Below are 26,088 nucleotides of genomic sequence, written 5' to 3'. Positions count from 1 at the left end.
ATAAGATACAAAGAACACGCCACAGATTTTAAATACAATAGACACAAGTCGAAATATGCTCATCACCTTATTGAAGAAGGACACGAATTAAGTACCGGTAACATAAAAGATGCATTAAAAGTTATTAAAGTCATTAACAGCCCCATAATAGATACGGCAGAGCAATATTACATAGCTAGGAGTTTCAATGAAGGAAACCACCTTTTAAACGAGCAAATAGTCAACCCCAATAACCCACTATTTAATGTATTTCAATTATTTTCAAAAAATCAGAATAAATCAGCCCCACTTACTACAACATGTCCCCCCACCCCCATATTACTTCCGGTTCCGCCAGATGTTCATTAAACCAAGAACCAATGTGAGCACCGAACGACTTTCAGTTGTAGCCAAGCTAACGTAGAACACACAACACGTCCAGCCATTACACGTAAGTTACTAGCTCAATTAATGCATTTGACCATCAATACATTCATATACGTAACAGCAATATTTCATGTTTACAGTGTAAAAGGCTAAGCTGAAAATCGGACGGTGACAACTATAATTTGTAAGATATCAACAACGGCAAACCGAAGGAAAACAATAGCCAGGTATCACTGTAACTTATATTACGTACTATGTTCCATATTGGTAAAGTGCTTCACCATGTGAAAGTGAACATACAAGAACCTTGGTGTAACAACAATGCATAAGACAAGTCAATAATGATTTTAACATTTTAACATTTTACATCAAGTGTAATTTAATAATATGTTTAATAACTGAATAACTGAAATTGACAGAATAACGTCAAGCTAACCACAATGTTCTACAAGATATAGACAATATAGTAGAAGACCAATTAGTTAATAGGTTTTATTGTTAGTAATAATGAGTGTTTTTAATTATCTATATAAAATTGTTTCTCATGTTATGTTCAAATAATCAAGGGTATACATTATATGTCTCACTCACACAGTCCATGTGCATCTATTTGAATATGAAATTAGGCAAACTTTCATACATTTGAAAACGGCACATCAGTGCCGAAAACGTTCATGTTATAATTAAATTATATAAAACTAGATAAGCATAGACGGCTCATTTCAATTTAATATATTATTACATATAAGTTGTGTTAATATTGTAAGGTGTGTACCGGAATACTTAAACTATTTTTATTACGAGTATCATAATACTCGTAACTGCCCAGTATATTAATATTGAAATTCCAATACAGCTTTATTATTCAAGGAACAGCTATTGAAATGGGACATGTTGAACCATGAGATCGTTTTGCTGGTTGAGATGAGCAACAGGCTGAACCATAATATCGTTTTTGCTGGTTGTAAACTGTGCTGCACACGTGAATTTTGAATTGAATATAAGAGATATTTTCTTACTGACATAACCATGAGACCAGGGAATCAGTCGAATCCCAAAAGCACGTTATCATCCTAAGATGCGAACAAGAATCCTATTAAAAAAAAAAAAAAAAAAAAAAAAACATGGAGGATGCACAACAAATGATACAGCAAGAAAAGCCGATATTCTTGATGCCCTTTTTCCTTCTAGTTTTACCTGGGAAAATGTGTCAGCAAATACCATTTAGAATTGTTTCAAACATAGGAGATCTTCAAAAGAGGTCCGAGAATCTAAGAAAATTATTGGCATTCGTCCACCAAACATAACTATAGGCCAATTTTAAAATGGATAGTTATTGACGAACAAAATATTATTGTTGCTGTTAGATTGACACAAGATGGGGCTGCTATTTCATCGGACTCACAAAGACAGAAAAATGTAAAATTTAAATTATGGTTTATTTAACGACGCTCGCAACTCCCGAGGTTGTATCAACGTCGCCGGTGTGCCGGAATTTTGTCCCGCCTGTCGCATTTAAGCACACTTAAATTCCATCAACCTGGGCCAGGAACAAACCCGTAACCTCGAGCACAGAAGGCCAGCTCTGTACCCACTATGCTACCAGGCCGACCAAATGACAGAAGGAGAGTCTGAAGTAGCAGATGTTGGCGATACAAAGGAGGAGAGTTCGGCCGGCGTTGTGGATCGGGTCTCGGCATAGCTCAGATGGTAAGAGTACTCAGCACGCTAAGCTGAGTCTCCTGGGTTCGAATCCCAGTCCCAGAACGAATTTTTCTCCATTAATAAGTGTTTACGGGTCGTATTCATAGGCGAGACTTGGGACCAAATTTGAGTTTGGAAAGTACAAAGTCGCCATTTTCTTACTCACAGTCGACATTTTGACGAAAATGAACTTCAATCCTGGCTTTAATTCGAAGTCGCCGAAAACCTAGACTTTGACTTTGTTTTTCGTTCGTAGGCATAAGGAAAATGGCTGATATTTGGGAAATTGTTCAATTTGCCGAGAATAATGTGAACATCCTCGTCATGTTTCAACATGCATTTATGAATAATAATAATCAAAGAGGATTATCAGTCCCAACATTCATACAACTTCTTATTTCATTGCGATTTTATGCTACAGGTAAGGATTGATGGCTTAATATTGATTTTCACTATTTAATTCTATAGAAGATATATTATACAGTTGGATATGTAATTCATTTATAATACTACGGTCGTCATAATAATGTTTTCTGCATTTTGATTTCACGTAATTTTCAAGTAGTGTCTGCAGACGTGCAGAGAATAACTCTGCCAACTGTCAACAGGATACTCTTTTATAGCCTGTCATTCTTGGCATCTTCTTATCTTCCATACCTTCAGAATAAAATTATTTTGCAATGAAATAGTTGGATATTCTTATATAAAGCTGCAAGAGCGGCTAACAGTCGCTTAACATGTACCGATGTTCAATTGTTTCATTGATTGGTGACTCAAAGATAGCTTTGATTGCGGAATGCCTATTCTATTTCAGATATTTATTAATTCGTTTAAAAGTCAGTGATTGTGATTGCCAACATTAAAACAAGTTCATCAAATCTCGACTTTAACGATCGACTGGACACTGCAACTTGTACAGTCGATCAGTCCTAGTGAAATGGAGGAGTACACGAGAGCGGAATAAGCAGACCTGATTTTCGAATACGGATGAGGCAATGGGAACAGTAGACAAGCTCACAGTCGCTTAACATGTACCGATGTTCAATTGTTTCATTGATTGGTGACTCAAAGATAGCTTTGATTGCGGAATGCCTATTCTATTTCAGATATTTATTAATTCGTTTAAAAGTCAGTGATTGTGATTGCCAACATTAAAACAAGTTCATCAAATCTCGACTTTAACGATCGACTGGACACTGCAACTTGTACAGTCGATCAGTCCTAGTGAAATGGAGGAGTACACGAGAGCGGAATAAGCAGACCTGATTTTCGAATACGGATGAGGCAATGGGAACAGTAGACAAGCTCACAGATTGTATCGATACAAGTACCCACGTAGGAGACATCCGGCCCATACCATTTTTCCACGACTGTTCCAAAAGTTAAGGGAAGGAGGGCACGTGGTGCCAAATTACAATTCCATTTCCACACAACTATTTTTGCTTATAACTTTCGACTCAGTTATTTCAGGACCATGGTTCCTTTATCTCAAATTGATACATGTGTCCTTCGCCATCATCCCTGAAAGTTTGTAACGCCACCTCGGAAACACCCTGTATATATATATATATATATATATATATAATATTTAATTAAATACTCACAGTGGATATTCCTACATATGTAACCCTACTCTGTTTTACACATAATCGAAACGCTTTCAGGTCAGTGCGTCTAAATATACGAAATCTAAAGTACATAATGTCTAACCAGCAATTACATATAATAAAAAATAAGTCTACAATTTATCCATGTACAATGGGAAAACTTCTCATGCCAGAATGTCTAATTTTGATCTAAGTCTAATCACAAATAATGTCTACTGACTCATAGTCTAATGCTTAATTGGAAACAATGTCTGTTCAATATCTAAAATCGCCTAATGGGAAAAGGTCTCATGCCAAAGTGTCTAATTTTCAATTAAGTCTAACCACAAGTAATGTCTACTGAAGTATGGTCTAATGTTGTAGTAACAATATCCATTAATTACATGGTACAATAAGGCCAATTGAAAAATAGGGGATAAATAACAAGCAACTCCTAAATACTATCAATCTGTCAGTGTTACCATTCTCTGATCCGACAGAAGCATATAATATTATCGCCTAATTGGAAACAATGTCTGTTCATTAACCTCAGTAAGTGATTACTCTTCCTAAGAACCTTAGCTACATTTTAATTCAAATTGCAATCTGAACCATTGCAGGAAAATTACAAGTACATAGATGGGATTTTTTTGTGCAGGTGTGTTCAAGGTTCAGTAGTAGAGGACATTCATTAGTGCGTGATATTTTAAGTGTATTTAATTACATATTGAAATTATCAACAGTTATGAGTAAAAACTTCACAGAAATTTGCAAATAAACAATAAAACCATTGACCCTTCCACAATTGGCTGAGAATCCTTCATAGAAGGCAACGGGATTTAATTTTCCAACCTGGTTCTATTGTATTGTATTTATTTACATTCCATGATATTCATACATCTCTTCACACCTAGAATATAGAACAAGTCAAAAAATTTTAATAGAACTGCAAAGTCTTAATTATAGTCACAGTTTAGTTGAAATATATGCAGAAGAGTTTTACAGTATTGCTACTACAACACAAGGAGTTAGTATCGATACTTAATACAACACAGAATTATTCATGCAGTGTTGTTAAATGTCATAAATTCACCTACAGAATAGAAGACGTAAGAAATTAGGTACTTCTTTTATTTGGCACTAAATAAACATATGTTTTGATTTGATTTTTTATATTCATAGGGAGGCTATTACAAATTTTTACTGTCATATAACGCACTCTTTTTGATAGCACGATAGACTTGCCATGGAGTATCAAAATCATTTTCGACGCGTATTTTTGCTGTGAACTGTTGAATTAGTTACGAAGTTTTCACGATTACATACGAGGAAGTTTATTAAGGAAAACTAATATTGACAGGCCATGGGAATTACTTGTAAGTTTTTTAAATGATCCTACACGATACCCTAGATTTGGAACCTATTATTATCCTAATTACTCTTTTTTGTAGTAGGTTACATTTTTTATTGACAAAATGACTGTCGAACATGTATTTTGCAGTGTATCGGTTTTTCAGCCATTCGATCTCGTTTCACCATAGTTCCTTTATCACTGTAAAATCATCTCAGAGTCTGTGAATAGGTTATAATTTAAAATAAATATTAAACAAAGCTTATGCAGTAAAATTTTAACATATTTAATACAATAGGCATACTTTTAAAGAAACCTATTTCCAACAAACGCAGTTCACTCTTCTAAGAAAAAATTAAACGAGATTCATCACAAGTAAGGGGACTCATTTGTGGTGTGGTAGCATTACACAATATCGTAGTTTGAAGTAGTATAAGACACAATCAAAACAATGGACCTACACATTCAATTTCCGTGGAACTGATATAAATCTTACTGCTTTTCCGGGAATCGAAACCAGGTTCGCTGGATTTATAGCCGAATATGCTTCACAAATAGCCACAGCTAAATGAATGAATGAATGAAGCCACTGTGTCCCGTGAAGGGCTAGGGCCTCCTACAGGAGGGGAAGCTCGGTTGGTGTGGTTCACATGATGAGCTATTTCACGTGAACAATATTCACGTTCACATTCACTATGTGAGATACACTAAAGTTTGTCAAATTTTAGTTCTGTATGAGTTTGTTCACTATCTGTCTCCACTCGTTCCTGTTGCGGGCGATGGTTGACCAGTTCCCTCCCAGCTGCTGCTTGAATGTATCTGCCCATCTTCATCTTGGCCTGCCTTGTGTTCTCCTTCCTACGTAGAGGTCCCACATGGTGGTTTCCCGCGCCCATCTGCCTTGTTGCTGCCTAGCTACATGACCACCCCACTTACACTTCGTTATGAGGGCATTTTGTGTGATGTTCTCAGAAGCTGTAATTTTCTGTAGTGCCGTGTTGGAGACCTTGTCTCTCAGTGAAACGTCAACTATCTTCCTCTCCATTCTCCTTTAGCATATTTCGATGTTCATCTTTTGCCTCTCTGTGAGGGCCCAGGTTTGGCAACCGTATGTTAGCACCGGGAATACACAGGAGCTAAGAGCCTCTAGTCTGAGTATGCTAAATAACTTTTGAAAATACACAGCTTAAAAATAGCGTTCATGAATTTTAATAGTACAATGTGTATCTTGCGACTTCAATGCACAGCATATACAATGTCTTGAAAGAATAATGAACATAATGAAATTATTTAAAGCTCCATCACACAATGGTTGTAACTTCTTGAGGACATACGATGTGTTTATCAAAACCTTCTGTCTTCGAGTTCATATGGTGCATATTTTCTGGATTCTAATGTACGATCTTCTTAAAGTTAAGTTCAATATCGTTTAACGTCTGCAACAAGTAAGACTTCGGGTCGTACTCCAGCACACGAGGGGTGTCCTTGCATGGAGTTACTTCGAAGTTTGAAAGAATGTGCATGAGTGCTGTTTTCACCTGCATCAATCCGAAGCGTTTTCCTGTAACACAACCAGTTTATCTTGTTATCTAGATGAAGTTAGTATTTACAGACCCAAAAAAAAAAAAAAAAATTCAGGCGGCCCCCAAATTTTGTTTCTGGCTCTGCACAGAGTATCGATATCCTAAAAGTGGTTTTATGTATAAACAAGGAATAAAACTATGTATATGTATTGAATGTTTTATGACATTTGTTTAATATACTCCTTAACAAGAACAACCTCAAAAACGGGAAACACTTTTGATCACATTTCACAACATATCTGATTTCTTATTTTCTTCAGTCAAATCAAGCACTGTCCATAGAAAATTGTGCGTTTTCTTTTTTTCCCCACATAAAGTTGGAACATTCTATATAATATATTTATAGGAAAACGCTTGTTGTAATTATCCATTGAATCTAAAATTATTATTTACGTTCACTTAAATACTTGTACTTATAACTGATACATGATTGACCGGCGTGATCCAAATGTTTCCTCTATGAACGAGATTATGAATGCGAGGAATTTAGCCTACATTCATAGCCAAGGAAAGGTAAGCACTCGTCAAGAACCTTTCCCAAATATAGTCTTTCCTCATTATAAATTTCACTCAGGACTCGCCAGGTCTTCAGAATGGAGTGACATTGGGAACCAAATGCTGTAAGTATAATCTTCTTTCAAAGAAGCTTCCTTGACTATAAATTTCATGAGCCATCGGGTTGAGATCCCAGTCTCTAAGTTGTGCAGCCTGGAGCTAACTTTGTTTACAGTTGGTTATTAAACTAAAAGGATCAAATTTATATACCAATTTATCTGTTATTCATTATTATTTGAATGATTTATTCAGGCATAGGGATCGCCGAATGATTAGTGCATCATATTTCAACACCCGAAAATCTTATATAAAATCTCACAAAGTTTTATAATACATTAGTAGGTTTTAACGGTACTTCATTTTACCTTGTCATCCATACTTTTCTTTTCCGCTGCACTCTCTAGTTCTTATTTCTGATTGTAAAATATGTCAGGTATTGAATCTGTAGTTTTATAGTGTAGCCTGCAAAAAATACTGGAAGGCTAACTTACTGTTCTTTTTCTGAAACAGCTTCAAGTGTTTCATTATTGGAACAAACCCGTTGTACTTGCTTTGTTTCTCCGAACTTTTCACTTGTTATTTTAAAATGTGACTACTCACAAGAGTAGTTTAACAAAAACTATTTTATATTTATATACAGAGTATTAAATTAGTTCACTTACAATATATCTGGAACATTTTTCGTACATGGTAACAATCCGACACATGCGCCGTTTCCCTGTGTATGTCAGGTACTCCCATGTTTCACCTCTCCAAATATGTAATTTCACTGTCCCTCATTTCATCACAGGTAATACAGCATTGTTAAATACTGATTAAAAATACACTGCCTTAACACTTAACAGACCAAGACACACAATATACCTTGTGTATCAGAAATAATGTTACTCAGAGAGCGAGTTCAGTGGAACAAAGCGGTGATATTTTCTTAATACTCTTATGGCGCGAAACATGTCATGTGACCCTCTGGTTACAGCTAGAGTCGACGGCATTTGAGAAGGCGCCGTAGCAGTTCTGGTATGTGACGTCAAAGCTTGTACAGTAGAACTAATCGGAATCAGTCTGTAACATGTGCTTCCCGAGTTCGTTTGTTCACGTGTGAATGTTTCAATACATTGAATGAGTAACACTAACGTATATTGTGTGTAAGATAAATAAATTGAAGGGGATACTGTAAAAAGACAAGTACTGTACATGCAGGCGCGGGAAATAGTGTTTAAGGAGTATAATCATTTTAAAAACTTTGACGAACAGAATGCTGGCAGCCACGTTTCCAACGCGAAAGGTAGGACTGCAGAAGCATGTGTTGTGGGTTTGTGAACTGTGCAAAGAATATTGTTAGTGAAGGAAAGAGGGTTTGTTTAGTGTCATGCTTACAGTAATCAGCGGCTAAGATCTCATTATTCTCTTTTGAGAATTTAAATTCTCTCCTGCGCTATTGGTATTGCTCGCGCGCGTGAAGTACGATGTGACAACGTTGTATGCTGTCTTGCTCTGAATGCAAACGTTAGCAAACGACCGCCTTCCCAATTGCCGTCGACTCTTAACAGATCGCTAGAATACTAACGAGTAATGAATTCTTCGGCTTGGTTCAAGGAGACAAAAAAATGCCTTTGCATCGCATGGCAGATAGAGTTGTCAGAGTTACGTATTCGTCTTAGGCTTGATGCACATTTCTGCTCAAAGTACGTATTTCCTTGGAAGTGTAACAGTTTTTGTTAATATTGGATAGTTATGAAATTAAATTACTGGAATTCGCTCCCTTTACCGCTCGCATTAAGTGTGCAATTAAAAATAAGCTCATTCTCTGTACCAAATTTGCGTTTGTAATTATTATACACTGGCGGACAAAAAATTTGGGACACTTGAATTTTACTTTGTAAATGTATTTAATAGGTCACCCAATATATTTAAAATGGTGATTAATAAGATTATAATCTTACTATAAAAAAAAAAGAAAATGAACATGACTTCATAACACCAATGAGCATTATTGCCCATTGTTGTCACTCTCTGCATAAATAAAATTTTGTTCAAATCTAGATTGTGATGTTATTGTTGGTAATTGTTGGTGGTATGAAGTCATAATCATTTTCGTTTTCAGTCTATGTTACGTTTATAATCGTATAATTAAATTAATCACCATTTAGAATATATTGATGACATATTAAAAAGTAAAATTCAAGTGTCCCAAATTTTTTATCTGCCAATGTAGTATCATAGAAACAACAACACTGAAGAAAACTTTACTCACATGACGCCATAAGTAGGTATATATTCAGCAAAAATCATCACTTTGGACCGTAAATCCGCCCCCGTCTGTGTAAGATCGTTTCTGATACACGGTATATAAAAGAGTTGTTGAATGTCTTTCTTTTGGCGGCCTATTATGCAAAATAAATTTGTTACAATGATGTACCGAAGTACATATGACATTTCCGTGCAGGAATTCTGCAGTACCATATGGTGAAGAATGGCTAGAAAAGAGAAAAATTCTCTCCGGCATCGGGACTCGAACCCGGCTTTTCAATTCTACATGCTGACGCTTTATCCATTAAGCCACACCGGATTCTAGTTGCGATGCCGGATTGAATTCCTCTCAGTTTAAGTTCTACCTCTCTTGTTCCCCTTTGGTGGCCTATCTTCACGTACGGTGGCACAATGTCCAATATTACCTGCAGAGGTGCACTCATTATGAGTAAGTGGCCGGGGTCCGATGGAACAAAGCACCGTTATCATATTACAATGATTAGGCCTATATATGATATTTCCGTGCAGGAATACTGCATTGCCATATGGTGAAGAATGGTTGAACAGACAAAATTTTCTCTGGCAGCGGAGTGGTTTACTGGGTAGAGCTGAAAGCCCGGATTCGAATCCCGGTGCTGGAGAGAATTTTTCTCTGTTCTACGCATTCTTCACAAGAAATTTGGTCTTGCGGCTATCGATCGTGTTATTGGTAGTGACTGCGACATAATGATTATGATGATTTGCTTACCAATGCAAATGCGAGGTCCTTCTCCGAACGGCATATATGAATAGTTACTCTGCATTTTCTTATTCTCCTCCGTGAATCGGTCCGGATCGAATTTCTCCGGGTCTGGGAAATACTCCGGGTTCTTGTGGTAGGCGAAAAGAGGAACATAAACTGTAGTTCCTTTTGGAAGAATGGAGCTTCCTTTTCCATTGGAGTTTGGAAGTTGGTAGTCTTGGATGCTCACTCTGTCGAGAAATCCGATAACCGGGAACAGCCGAAGAGTTTCTGGGAAAAGAATAAGGAAAATGTTTCAGTATAAATGATGAGATTTAGCAGTGACGTCAGAGAAAGCTAATTTTTCTGACCTTGACGCCGTGCGCGGGCATCAAGCGCTTGGTATGGAAGAAGCAATAAGCAGCCTGTTGGATTAAGAAAACAGTGGTGCACAAACTTCAAACGGAACGTGAAATTTTATGTCGTTATTTTATATGACTTTTTCGTTTGATATTATCTATATTGTCTGTAAAACAAAAGTACTAACACCAGTTTCTTAATACTGTAAGTTGTGTTTTAAACGTTAATAACATAATAAAGAGTTAAGAAGGAATATTCACATTAATTCCATAGCAGTACAACTATAGGCCTACTATACTAAGTGGATGAAACACATCATTCATAAAGAAAGCGATATCCCAAAAAAAGAGATTGAATATGACATGATAAGTTGGAATTGATATTGATGGTATTTTTAGCCTTATAAAAGTAATCAATGAACTAATGAAAACAATATTATAGTACAAAGCAAAGTTACCTAGGTACTGTAGAGGCTATGTTTTAAGTGTAACTAATATTCCATAACAAAACTCTAATCGCATTCTGCTTTTAAAGTGATATTGATGAGCAACTTCCTATCATCAGAATACAAATTATTTTCTCGAAACCTGCTGAAGCTATAGAACTTACATTTTTACAACACATGGGCATATATTATTTTTTGCTTATGATGTAACAGTAGTTGCTTTGTTAATTCATTTCCTTACACATTTTCCATGCGAATATTTTCATAATTTGTAATACATTATTTTCAGTAATATATATTTACGATATATTAGATTTACGAAATCATTGTTTCATTACCTGGAAGGCTACTAAGTAAATAGGCCTATATCTGAAAATTTCACTTTTTTATAAAAATAAGTTGAGAAAATATTCCTTTTTAGTAAAAAAAACAAACTTGTAAAAAATATACATTAAAATTAAAACTCACATTCTTATAATGCACTTATACTTCTCAGACAAATCTAAAAATTAACACGGATACAGTTTTAATAAGTTTCTCTTCTCTTTATCTATTGAATCAGTGCTGGCTATCCCTGTATATAGCTCTCCAATTGGCATATACTATCTCTTTCGTCTGTCTCTTTCCTTTGCACTGTAAAGCGCTCAGGCTCTCCTGAGCTCTAAAGCGTGCGCTTGCGCCTATGGGCATCAATTGACATGACTGAGATATAGCAACAGAGCAGTTCAACACTGTGCGGCCAAGGGACGAGCCGTACCGGAAGCAGGTCCCTGTTGTAGATTTGTTATCATCAGTTTGTGGTTAAATTACAGAGCTATCAACTTTCATCTATAATGCACTAGTCACCCGAAATTGGCTCACTACTTCCTCTCTCCCGCATTGGCACAAAATTTCCGGAATTTATAGGTGATCGCATAATTCGTGTTTAATGCTCTGTTTTCGTCCCATTATTATTGTTATTATTATTATTATTATTATTATTATTATTATTATTATTATTATTATTATTATTATTATTATTAAGGATATATCTTCCAAATGTCCAATTCCAATCTCCCGGATTTCATTGCTGGTAGGTTAGTAGGTCTGATGTTACATGCGCTTTGCAATTGTCAAGAATGACGTAAGAAGTTTAGTTTAATATTTTGTCGATGCTGCTGAACATTTGGTTGCACTATGAAGACATCACTGCATTGTTACCAAATGTAATAAATATTCGGCTACGTTTGCTGACCACCGTGAATTCGCGTGACTATTACGCGGAGTTATATGACGTCATCCTCTTGAAGTAGGGACGTAACAGTTGGTTCAAAATATTAGAACACCGCAACATTACGAAGTGAATTATTATTAAGTGACTCGTTAACTGTTACAAAAATGGGAAACACGTGAACAGTTATTTGTTGTTCTAGATAAAAATGTTGAATATATTAACGACATAATATTGGGTTCCGACAGTGACCTCAAATCCAACGAAGTATATACCTAGTTGTGATGTCCCTCTTTTCCTATATGCACCGGTTATTTCATTTGACGTCGAAATAAGTTTCTGATTGTATAAATTTATTTTTTGAAAGATATAACAGGAGACGTTTCTCATTTTATATATTAAAATTATAGGCCTACTCAGGGTAGAAGTGATATGACTGCAGATGAAAGGGAGTTGTTGTTTTTGTTGTTGTTATTGCTGTTGTTGTTTTTTTAGACAGAGTCGTGCAGATCGGCCCAAGCCCATGGGCTGATGCACCGCTGACGGCAATCGGCTAAGCAGTGTCGCATGGAACTAGCCCGTTACGTCACCCTACACCACCGCACAGGTCGCGGGGGACTGCTTGTGGAGCGGTTTAGTGCGGTGGACTTGTTTGTATCAAAGCATCGAGCCCAAGCTTCCGCTTCTATCAGTTACTTATGAATTGAGTTGGCGCGGGTTTGTGCTTGTGTGTGCGGTTCGATCAACGATCAGATACTGTTTCAAACGTTTTCGTTTTTGGTTTCTGTTTTTCAAGATGTGTCCAAATAATGGTGCATCGCTAAGAAATACAATCTCTGTGAGGCTGCTATTACACTATCAGAGTGTTTTGATAAAGAATATTATGATAAAATATTTCATCAAAGATCTTTGATGAAAGATAGGATTTGGAGTATATTACACTACATAAAATCTTTTAAAACATGCATTCCGTGGATTAGTTGATACTAATATTTACGTGTTAAGTTTATGATTTGTTTATACTATTATTTACGCGTTAAGTTTATAACATCATGAATAAAGAACAGTATTATGCTTGCTTAGCTGCAATTAGTTCAATTATGTAGGCTATTACAATATGCATGTTGACCACCTCTGTGGTGTAGGGGTCAGCATGCTGGTCTCTTACGCAGAGGGCCTGGGTTCGATTTCCGGTCGGGTTGAATTTCCTGGTTGAGGTTTTTCATGGTTTTTCCTCAACCGTAAGGCAAATGCCAAGAAATTCGGGCCACAACATCCCTGAAAATCACCGGCCTCATTCATCACCGAAATCATATTCATATTCATAGTACACAGGCCTTCGGATTTCAACCAAAGATTAACTCGCGATATGACCAAAGATGTTAAAGCGAGTATAAATAACAGCGAGGAAAAAAAGTTGCATGTTACTGAGAAAGAAACGCCTTTGGATTAAACTCCTGATCACAATACAAAAAATATGTGGTCAGGGGTTAAACCATGCATTGCAAGACGTGATAAGAGAGGTATACATTAGAACTTATTGAAAGAGCTACAATGAGAGGACTTGAAAAGTTATACAAATTATTATAAAATATTATTATTTACTTACGAATGGCTTTTAACGAACCCGCAGGTTTATTGCCGCCCTACATAACCCCGCCAACGGTCCCTATCCTGTGCAAGATTAATCCAGTCTCTATCATCATATACCACCTTCCTCAAATCCATTTTAATATTATCATCCCATCTACGTCTCGGCCTCCCCAAAGATCTTTTTCCCTCCGGCCTCCCAACTAACACTCTATATGCATTTCTGGATTCGCCCAAATAATATTAATATTATATTATAAAAATTATTTATTAACATTTCATTTCCTTCATACTCCGATATCAGAATTTTTGTGGTAGCAACAGTCTAGTTATATTTGCATTCCGCCATATTTGTTTCAAGGTATAGAAATCTTTTATCAAAGATAACAAGCTGCACTTACATTTAATAAAAGATCTTTTATCAAAGGAACTTTTACAAAAGAAAACCCATTACACTGTCATATATTGTATAGCCTAATATATATTTTATAAAAATATCTTTGCAAAAAACTTTGATAGTGTAATAGCAGCCCGGAAAAACTTCATCCCAGACACCGGCCGTGAAAGCATACTTTCTAAAATACAATCTCTCTAGAGAAAAAGTAGTGAAGGAGAAAATCGCTGCTAGAAAGTTTAAAAATACAGAGTCGGATGAAAATTTTAAAAAGTACCATAGGGACAGTTTTTAAATCTGTGTTCGACAGCAGTGGAAAATATTTTAATTTTGTGCTGTGTCCTATATGCTCATGCCAAACGCCAACTAATGCGCGCAAGCAGGAAAACAGTAGAATGCAATCAACTGGTGGGATGACATCACCGCACTGAGTAGTGCGGTGGGCTAAGTTGGGCTGCGAAACCCAGCGTGATGGGCTAGGAAGCGGCCGCATCAAGCAGTGTTGGTCTTGGGTGGGCTGGGCTGCTTATGCATTAGGACTAACAGTGCTGAGCGGGGGGCCAGTCTGCACGACTCTGCTTTGCACACACATCTCAGTATTTATTTATACTTAAATATAAGTAACAAAGGCCTATTGAGACTTACCCGAGACCACCATGTCTAGATATGTCATTTCATTGATGCCATCGTACGTCACTTCCTGGTTGTACTTTGCAAGGTTGCCCATAATCTCCTCCCTCAAACGTTCCTGAATCTCCGGATGGAAAGCCAACTGATGCAGAGCAAAGGTCGTTGTGGAGCTGGACGTCTCGAAACCTCCGATAAATATTTGGAAGGCCTGCGCTACAAATATATCGTCTTCCAGCTCTGAAAAAGCGTGACGAATGAATTAGTGTGTAAACATATCGGTATCTTTCTAATGTTACATCTATCTATCTATCTATCTATCTATCTATCTATCTATCTATCTATCTATCTATCTATCTATCTATCTATCTATCTATCTATCTATCTATCTATCTATCTATCTATCTATCTATCTATCTATCTATCTATCTATCTATCTATCTATCTATCTATCTATCTATCTATCTATCTATCTATCTATCTATCTATCTATCTATCTATCTATCTATCTATCTATCTATCTATCTATCTATCTATCTATCTATCTATCTATCTATCTATCTATCTATCTATCTATCTATCTATCTATCTATCTATCTCTCTATCTATCTATCTATCTATCTATCTATCTATCTATCTATCTATCTATCTATCTATCTATCTATCTATCTATCTATCTATCTATCTATCTATCTATCTATCTATCTATCTATCTATCTATCTATCTATCTATCTATCTATCTATCTATCTATCTCAAAAATTAATTCTCAGGTTGTACAGCAAAGAAGCATTAATTACTAATTAGTTTGACTCCTGATCCAGAGTTACGCTCGAGCGTCGGTTCGATTCTCCGCTTGTTCTATTTATCTAGTTCAGTTTTTTCCGAGGTTTCCCCAACTGTAAGGCGAATGTCAGGTAATCTATGGCGAATCCTCTGCTTCATCTCGCCAAATACCATCTCGCTATCACCTATTCCACGGACACTAAATAACCAAGTCAGCGTCGTTAAAATAACAAATTATAAAAATAGTGTATTGTATGAATAAGCAGGGATAACTGTATGCTTTATAATGATGACACGCGACTTTTCTATGCTTATAGTTGTAAGTTTTTTATTGGTTATTTTGCGACGCTTTGTCAACTTCTATGGATACTGAATGAGATGAACGTAATAATGCCAGCGAAAGAGTCCAGGATCCAGCGTCGAAAGTTACCCAGCATTTGTTCTTAATGTGTCGAGGGAGAATCCCAAAAATAAAAACCCTCAACCAGGTTATTTGCTCCAACCAAGATCTGAGCCCGGCTCCACTGGCTTCACGGTCAAACATGCTAACCGTTAGTCCACAGCGGTGGACCTATAGTTGTATAAACTGTATTAGCTTAAATCTATTGCGTAGTGGCAAAATCCATAATATTCGGATCTGGAATGCGTAAATATATGAAATCTTGACAAAAGTTGGGAAAAATAGTAACCGAATCTCTGCAAATTCTGCAAAAATCATATATGATAGCCAGTATAACAAGTGGAATAAGTGTACGGTTTGCCATATTCGCAAACCTATATCTCTTCAGTGCAGAAAGATTAGCACAACTTGAACATTAGTCCTTCGGTTGATTTCGAAATACGTTTTCATGCGAAATATTAACGCTGGTACAAGTGCATAGAGCATATATTTTCAGACTTGTTTTCGGTGTTTCCAGTAGTTATATTTAAAGGAATTGTTCACCTCGAATTTTCATTTAAATGGTATGATTCAGACTACAGTCATTCGTGGAGTAACGGTTAGCGCGTCTGACCGCGAAACCAGATAACCCGGGTTCGAATCCCGGTCGGGGCAAGTTACCTGGTTGAGTTTTATTCCGGGCTTTTCCTTCAACTGAATATGAGCAAATGCTGGGTACAGACAGATTATTTAGTCCTGATAGCTCAGCGACGCGAAAGAGAGGAAGTAATAGGAATAGTGCGGAGAGTTCCGGAGTAGAGATAAAGGCGAGTGGTCGGTAAAGGAATGCAGTACAGCTTAATTCTACTAGAAAGATACCGCTCTACCGCACGCATGACATCCCATCGCTCCGAAGGCAAGCGAGTGAATAACCCAAACACCCTTTCGCGTAACTAAATGGACTCACCTGACCCAGGCGCACATCTCCGGCGACTGTCAGGACTAAATAATCGTACTGTAACTATCGGTGCTGGACCCCTGAGACATTTCACCGGCATTATCAACTTCATTTCATTCATACGTTAAATAACCTAAGACGTTCATACAGCGTCGTAAAGTAACACACTAACAAAAACTACAGTTACTTGAAATAAGCATGAACTCGTTCTTGTGTACAGTCCAGTAGAGCAAAATGTCAGGACATAGGCTGTATAAATTTTATACAAACATCAATAATACAGTAATTAGATAATAGGCCTAATAACAACAGTATTGGAATAACAGTGACGGAAAATAATACAATAGACTTGACATAGCCTACTCGAAGAATATCAAAGAATTGTCTTCGTGATGATTTATTCAGTGTAATATTGATGCTTGATGAAAAACGTCATCGTACTTTGTGTAGAAATGCAATCTTGGTAATGACTAATCCAAACTTAAACGAAATATGTATATTTATTTCGTATTAACCTTGTAATATTTAGCCTAATACAAATAGAAAATCTTCAAAGAACTCACTTAAGTAATTGTTGCCTCCCTTTCCATTCTTCTCTTCCTCCATGTTCTTCTTTCTCAGTTCCATCAGGCTGTCCAAGAGATCTTTCCTCACGACTCCGTGCTTTTTTCTAGGGAAATAATAAATAACAGTTATTCATGCGCCAGTGACTATTTGCAGGCAGGCCATTTCGAAGCAAACGTACTATAACACACCTATACTCCACAGTGTTCCACATGGTGTTTCTAAAGAAATTGGCTGTCTCAACGTCAAGGAATTTGAAACGGAAAAAGTTGAGCAGAGCGGGTGAGAAGAACATGAGTAGTCCAACGACGCCTTTCCAAGCCGTGAAGTCGAAGACCCGACGCATGTAATGCCGCATCTCGGCGTTAGGGTTCTTCAGCGAGTTGCTCTCGATGCCCAGCGCGCAGGTAGAGATGGCGTCTGTGGTGTAGCGTGCCATCATCTCTCGTACCATCACAGGCGAACCTGAATATTTCGAAACTACAATCAGAACCTGTTTTCAAATAAGAGCAGAATATAGTAAGAAAATATAACCGAGAACTATAAAAAATTATTAAACGTCTTTGGAAGATAAATACAATTTGAATAATCCATCACACTGTTAACAAACAGACATCACAGAAAGTAGTAAGGAAATGAAGCTGACGTCAAGGGTCGGAGGGTATGGAGGGTCGGAGGGGCGTGGCCCAAGGAGGGGTGGGGAAGGGGGCGTGACCAAAATGAGGGGTGATGGGAAACGGGGTGTGGCCAAAAGAGGGATAGGGGAAAGGGGGCGTGGTCAAAGGAGGGATAAGGGGAGCTGATTTGTGATTGGTGAATGGGTATTTGCAAGCGAGCGGTGTGGGAAAGCGATTGACGAATGAGCATGGAGTGGAGCTGTGAGAGGGAGGAGTTTTGGTTCCATGTGAAAGTGAAAGGTGTGTTACATAAGATCCAAGGCAAACCTCTCGACATGTGTTGAAGTCCGTTGTTTGTAATTCACCTTGAACCAAATGTGAAAGTGGAAGCGCGACGTGTTGACCTCGGCATGGCAAGTGACAAGGTGAACAACACCTCGACACGTGTCGTGTGTTCGGCGTACACCGGCTGACCTTCCGCAGCCCAGCCGGTTGAAGAGAAAGTTCAGTTGCAAAAGAGTTTTTTGCTCCATGTCACTGGTATAAAAGCGGAAGAATTCGGGTTGTATATAGTTGTATCATGGATCCATTAGCTACATTATCACGCATTAGTGTTGGGGAGTACACAAGAATAAGCAATATTGGGACGTTAACTCCCAACAAAGAGTATATTTTGAAAAAGCTAAGAAAATTAAACACTATAAACGGTCCGGTGATTGTGGCAGATTTAGAAGACTAATCTGTTTTCCTCCCCAAACGGTTTACGAACCTATCTGAAGCGGTTCTCAATGAAATAACGTCTGATTCAAAGATATTGTTGGTGTACCGAGGGTTGGTGCCGATTGGCGGAGGGAGTAAAACGATCCATAAAGTGGACTTCAAAAGAAGTGAATAGCGGAGAGGTGAGTAGAAATGAATACGATTATACAAATATGTTAGTATCACCAAGTGTGTTAGAAATATGTACTATTTTAAGTTAGGTAGTAAGTTGTAAATGTTGAGTTGATATGATGATATATGGATGATGTGTTGAGATAATGCTACATGTCTCGGAACTACGAACGAATCTAATTACTTACAACATAATGGTTAACCCTGACATGGAACAGACACGTGTGGAAATTTAAGTTAGGTGAAAGTCAGGCAATGCGTGAACTCCTGCATCTGCGTGCGTGCGAGAGAGGTGAGAAAAAAGCGAAAGTATTTGGACACGCGTACTAATGTAGTTTAGGTAATATGTTGCTTAAGGGGGTTAGAAAGGACAGGAGCCCCTTCGCTGTCAGAGGTACAAGATGAATTATTTTAGGAGAAAAAAAAAACAATACCTGTCTGGGTGAGAGTTGGGAATTAACCTTGAATGAGCCCCGAAACACGTGGAGGAAACTCGTATAAATAGGATGCTGTACATTTCATAGGAATACAGTGCAAGAATGGATTTTAAAGTTCATTGCAGGTTGTATCACAATGAAATATGTAACGGTACGATTCACACAATACGATGTATAAATCCAGGAGCGCTGGAACTAGGACTGCAAATTTATGACTGTGCAGCAACGTGCTATATCTATCGATTACACCAGTTGGAGGCGAATGTAAGTACACTACATATTTTAATCATCGAAGTCTCATATTTATTGCTTCATTAACGTACTTGTATACATGTATCTGCTTACCATACACAGAACCAATATAAGTTCATTGAATAGTTTAATTAATACTTATTTTCGTTTCATTATCTCGTGTATGTTTATTTATATGTTTTTGTGTTGTGATTATCATGATAGCATCATTAATAATGTGATGTATAAATCTAATGCATGATTTTTATCAAAGTGTACATCATTAATTACATTAATCAATGCATCAAATTTATGTTTTTTGTAATCATTTAACTAGATTGTGGGCTTATTTTCATTTAATTGTTGTATTTACATAAGAATTACTCTGACAAACGATGTAAATTCATTCATGTTTTTCTAACTAGATTGTAGACCTCATTTCCGTGTTTGCGTGTTAATCAGCGTTTGCTCATGCTCTAACAAATGTTACTTTACTGTTATTATTTCATTGTTCATGATAGCGTTATTAATAATGTGATGCATAAATCTAACGCATGATTCCTATCAAAGTACACTTATTTTATTTACATAAACAGTGATGCAGAACCGAGAGAGTTTGAGACTTCCATTGAGGAGGTCACGGGTTCAAATTCCATCACCAACCATAAAGACGGCTACCAGTTAACATGCGCTCATTTAATAACTGGGAGGCGTAGCTCAATTGGTAGAGGGTTCGCTTAGAAAGTGTAAGGTTCCGGGATCGATACCCGACACCTCCAAAAGATTTTATTTTATCGATAGAAATACTCCGACGTAGCTCAATTGGTAGAGCATTCGCTCAGAAAGTGTAAGGTTCCGGGATCGATAATCGACACCTCCAAAAGTTTTTATTTTATCGATAGAAATACTCCGATAAATGATATAAATCCATGTATCAAATTTTAACTAGATAGTATTTTCATTTAATTGTTGTGTGTTAATCACGCTTCAACAAATATTACTTTATGTATTAATTATTTTCACAGATGGCAGCCGGAGCAGAGGCACCTCCAAACAACACACCAGTAGAGATGCCTCGCCATAATCATGTAAGTTCATTGGATATGTTAATCATACTTAAATATGTTAAAGCGGTTGCTCATGCTCTAACAATAAGGTTCCGGGATCGATACCCGACACCTCCAAAAGTTTTTATTTTATCGATAGAAATACTCCGGTAAATGATATAAATCCATGTATCAAATTTTAACTAGATAGTATTTTCATTTAATTGTTGTTTGTTAATCACGCTTCAACAAATATTACTTTATGTATTAATTATTTTCACAGATGGCAGCCGGGGCAGAGGCACCTCCAAACAACACACCAGTAGAGATGCCTCGCCATAATCATGTAAGTTCATTGGATATGTTAATCATACTTAAACGTTTTTGAGCGGTTGCTCATGCTCTAACAAATGTTACTTTATTGTGGGCTTATTTTCATTTAATTGTTGTAATTACATGACGTTCCTGTGCTCATAATTTACCCATACTACTCGTTTCCCAATGTTTCTTAAACTAATATTTATGTACCTAATTTCATTTTAATTTATTTTATTTACATAAACAATGATGCAGAATCGACAGAGTTTGAGACTCGCATTGAGTAGGTCATGGGTTCAAATTCCGTGATCGACCATAGAGACAACTGTCAGATTGGAAATTTACATGTCATCACCGCCTCAATTACCAATACGATAAACCACTCCTATCTGATTTTTGTTAATCAAAATTTTACCTGGTTTCATTAATTACGTTCACAGATGTCAACTAATTTATTTTATGTAATGACTTGCTGTTTTCACAGATTCTCTGGCCTGAGACGCCGCACATGGAGATGGACAGAAGGATTGGGGAAGAGGGGAGCGAACAGGCATGCTCCTGTGGTGAATGTAACGTAATTACGATTGAATTAAAAAAAAACATTGAATATAATGAGTTATTATTTCGAAAGTGAAATCACATTCCTTATCACTGAGCAAGAAACCTGTCCTTATTTCCATCTTGGGGGACTTAGGATCGGGGTAAAAGAAAAGAGTAATAAAAGCAAATAATGGTTATATATTGATTACAATGCAACAAATACAGTTCCAGAAAACAGTACCAAATGAATTGTTTCTTTTCCACAAACACACTCACAATCAGTCATATGTGATATCTCTTAAAAGCACTATAATTAACATAATCACTAAGCATTGTAATTAACATAACCACTATTCCACAATAGTCCATGATGATATGCTGTCAACCAATTCGACGAGTTTGATGGTATGACGTGAGGAGGTGGTTTGAACAGCTGCACATTCCCGGCGAGATGGTGAGTTCCTTTACAGAAACATTATTCGTCCCGGCTTCGTGGAAACCTTGTACATCAATTATCATAATGGACATCCTGAAACAAAATAAGAACAGTGTAGAATGAGAGCTAATGTAAATTGTATAATATTACGGAGAAAAGTAACACATACTTACATTTTTTTGTTACACCACTGTTTGCACCAGGTTTGTGAGGGGTGTATAGTTTACGAGGCAATCGTGTAGAATAAGACAATATGGCGCTTTTTCGATGAAATCTTTTCTCGATAGCAGTGGATTGTTTGGTTTGTTGTAATATGAATTTTGAAATTTGCTGTATAATTCATATAATAGAGCCACTTTACCATTCTCAATATCCAGATTTAGTTTATTGTATGGGTAGAATTCATCATTCAAATATACTCTCACGTCAGTAATATTACAATGATCAAAGACACTGTTATCCTTGTCAATCCCGTTTCTGTTTGTTTGAAATCCAATTATAACATATCTTGGTTTCCGAAGTTTGGTAGTAGTTGTAATATTCCACATAATCTGTTTAGTTGCAGGTAGTGATGGATATTCAAACAACTGCCATGAGCGAAATGGAATGCTAAGCGGTCTATCACTTCTCAGTATCTCTAAAAGTCGAAGTCTTTCAGAATCAGAGACTGTAATTAGAGGCATGTTCCAATGAATTCTTGTTAACGTCACCTTGCAATTCTCACCCATTCGAGCATTAATAGAGTCTTTTGCTCGTACAAGTATGAGTTCCAATTGTGCATTTATTATGATATCTTTAAAATCTTCAGCAAATCCGAGAAGAGTTTTCAGAGGGACGCAAACGTTGAATTTAGTATTGGTGACAATATCAACATCCTTAGTGGGATGGATCCAACCGCTGTTTCCAAGCATGTTAGATTCAAATGTATTCAGAGAAATCAAATTCTTCATCGTTGACGTAATGCCTGCGTTTTTAATGCTGTCAATAAGCTGCCCATTAAGTTCCAATCGTATACTTTCGAACAAAAATGCCATAGCATTGTTAACCAATTTCGCACTAGTTGGCGTACCCTCAGGTTTTGTAATGCTACCTTCAATAACAATACAACTCTCACAAGGAAGCATGTATAAATTTTCACTTTTAATACGAATATTGATTGAGTCATTTTCATTGATGACTGAAGGATTCTGTGGGAGAAAGGAATGCGTTTCTTTTTTCACTATTCTCTCCTCAAATATTGGCGATTTAGTAACATTTAAGGGATCCATCGTCGCTTTACTTTATATCCGTATTTTGTGAGTAAGTGTACAGAGCGAGATGTCAATCTCTTGGTTTCAGAAGTTGAACTAACGTGTTCAGTTGATGTGTTAGTCCTGATATAGAAGTTTTGAGGGAATTGTAATCCCATCTTTTTCGAAGATGTAATTCTAGAGTAATAGTCTCACCCCTAAAATCAATCAATCTTCCGTCTTGATCCAGTATTCTAATAGTAATATTATCAATATATTTAGTATTTATTTTGAAATATCGAATGTCGAATGGCTTGTCAGACAAGTGAAAACCTGGGTCAACATTTACAATTAAAGAATGAATTGCATGTGTTGATTGACTGTTTAAAAATGAGCTCCCAGTTAAATTACATTCTATTCTTATAAGAGTGACAGGAAATATGTTAGCTGGGTAATCGGATATGTGTTTATGGACAGCTTCAAGTTTTTTCGATTTAAATCCCAGTATTTTACCTATTGAATCGGGAGCGGTGAAATCAATTTCATGTTGACAATAAATTTGTGTGTGTAATGTGTTATTATTTGCTACTAATTCAAAGGCGATCGGTCGTGTGTGATTGTCTTTGATCATCATTGCATGAGATATATATTTATTGATATCATCGATTTCATACGTTCCCGTGGGTAATGTAATTGTTTTACTTTCCTTCGTTGACTTTGTAATATATGTAAATTTGTTATTCCCATCGTTAACATTGGGTATGGTGTTATATGTTGAAAAATTCACGAGGCCAATTTCATACTCTGAATCTTCATCCAATGTGATTGGTGGATGATAGTTACAAGATATCTCTGATGTGTTACCTGTCACCGTGAAAGACATTGTGACAGCATACAAATTGTTACGTTTGCATTTATAGCAAAAATTGAAGAGCTAACTGTCCACATAATTCCGTATTAAACTCTTGATAACGGTTAGTATTATATTTAATTGTTACACCCCGTAAGTAATTAATTATCTCTACAGGTGGGGGGAGGTCTCCAAACGAATCAAAGTAGAATGCTTCATTGTTATTAATTTTATTAAGCGCGACCCAATGCGTTCCGGGTCCCTCATTAGAATCTAAGTTAAGTACTAATTTTTCTTTATACCATGGTTACCTTGGCAAAGCATTTCTCATAAATACACCGCGAAAATTTTGTATCCCAAGAAATCGTGCATAATTAAGAATATCAGCATCACTTAGGGCTTTTTTTTTAACCGCATTCCCTTACCGCTCTTGTATTGTCTCACATACAAACCCTTTCCTGCCGATGCTTTCTTTGGTGAAATAACTGTTGCAAGTGTTTGTAAACCAGCCAATATTAAAGGGAGAGGTAGCCCACCACCAGTTTTTTTCCCCATCGCAATAGCCTCCATAGTTTTATTATGCCTCATAGATTCTGAAAGTTGCTTTTTATCACTTTTGGCAGAATTTACAGCTTTCGCTATTTGTGCAGCACCACCGGAGAGAGCTCCTAATGCGCTGAGACCTGCGGATATTGGGAGCAGAGGGAGAATTCCACCTCTTTTGGGCCCCTTTATGACTCGAGGTTTCTTCTTCTTCTTATGTGTATTGTGTTTTCTTTTCATTGCCGCTTTCAACTTGGAGAGTGTCATGTCTCGCTTTCCAGCACCAAAGAAACGTTTAGCACCCATCACTTTGGAGACAAAAAAAGCAGCAGCCCTCTCACTCGGTTTGGCGTCAGATGCAGTTACACGTGCTCGGGCTTTGTCTTGTAACACTTTATCAGCTGCGTGTCTTGATGAAAGATCACTGCTTTGTGCATATGCAATATCGTGTTCTCGGCACGCCTCGTCTAAAGCATTGACGCCCAGTTGACCTTGAAAAATTCTCTTATGCAATTTCGTGCCAGGTCCGCAAAACTGATAGCCTGGTAGATGCAATTCCACTGGTAGCTTGTTGATAACTGTATTTAAAATACCGCGTCCTCTTACGGTACGTTCCCCACCGTGGACAAGCATACTATAAAATAATTTATAAAAAGTTGTTCCTTATATACATATAATGTATTATTCTACAATGTTATGATATTTGTAAAAGCACTTTATACACAATCCAACAAAACACTTTGAACATTGTGTTCGAACAATGCTGTTACACCCTTTTTGCATACATCTCTTTCTCCCTCTAAATGGGATATATTGAACCCAATGATTCATGCAATCATATCGGGATTCTCTGCTATCGTATATAATCGGGGAACACGTTAGTCGCACATCCAGTTTCTTAGCGTTCATAATTGCAACTGATACGAAAATCATATGTTTGTAACATTATATGGTACCTTGTTGCTTTAAAGCAACAAATCTTGTTGTTTTAAAGCAACAAATGGTCGAAAATGGTATCTTGTTGTTTTAAAGCAACAAACGATCGAAAATGGTATCTTGTTGTTTTAAAGCAACAAATGGTTGAAAATAATACCTTGTTGTTTTAAAGCAACAAATGGTTGAAAATAACATATTGTTGTTTTAAAGCAACAAATGGTTGAAAATAATACCTTGTTGTTTTAAAGCAACAAATGGTTGAAAATAACATATTGTTGTTTTAAAGCGACAAATGGTTGAAAATAATACCTTGTTGTTTTAAAGCATCGATATGTTGAAAATGATATCTTGTTGCACATATGTCGAAAATTGTATTCATGTTAAAGTATTTAACAGTTGTAATTACACCTGTATCTATCACTGCAGTGTTTGGCAACAATCAAACAACATGCAAGTTGTGAAGCAAACACAAACGTTACCAATTGAAGTTATAGGAGAAAGTGGAAACGATACAAATTACGTACGACACAGTGCACTATTTCCCAATCACGTGCGATGTATCATATGTGGTCCAAGCAATGCTGGG

General features: G+C 36.8%; 1 protein-coding gene and 1 long non-coding RNA gene across 2 annotated transcripts in view; one reads left to right on the top strand and one right to left on the bottom strand.

Annotated features, from left to right (window-relative positions):
* Positions 1-4,351: 4,351 nt before the first annotated feature.
* Positions 4,352-26,088, bottom strand: part of LOC138711910 (cytochrome P450 6j1-like) — a 37,371-nt gene continuing 15,634 nt past the window's right edge. The window contains exons 2-6 of the mRNA XM_069843211.1: positions 17,620-17,893; positions 17,428-17,534; positions 14,761-14,982; positions 10,144-10,407; positions 4,352-6,568 (exon numbers count right to left, since the gene is read on the bottom strand). Coding sequence (XP_069699312.1) covers positions 6,399-6,568; positions 10,144-10,407; positions 14,761-14,982; positions 17,428-17,534; positions 17,620-17,893 — 1,037 coding nt within the window. The 3' untranslated portion in view covers positions 4,352-6,398. The remainder of the gene's footprint in view (positions 6,569-10,143; positions 10,408-14,760; positions 14,983-17,427; positions 17,535-17,619; positions 17,894-26,088) is intronic.
* LOC138711912 (uncharacterized) lies at positions 19,042-21,781 on the top strand. The gene is made up of 3 exons (XR_011335527.1): positions 19,042-20,692; positions 20,934-20,996; positions 21,453-21,781. It is a non-coding gene; the product is annotated as an uncharacterized lncRNA (long non-coding RNA).

Source organism: Periplaneta americana, chromosome 13, assembly GCF_040183065.1.
Source record: "Periplaneta americana isolate PAMFEO1 chromosome 13, P.americana_PAMFEO1_priV1, whole genome shotgun sequence".
Taxonomy (NCBI): domain Eukaryota; kingdom Metazoa; phylum Arthropoda; class Insecta; order Blattodea; family Blattidae; genus Periplaneta; species Periplaneta americana.
Note: the sequence above shows the minus strand (reverse complement) of the source record. Positions and strands in the feature narration are given on the sequence as shown.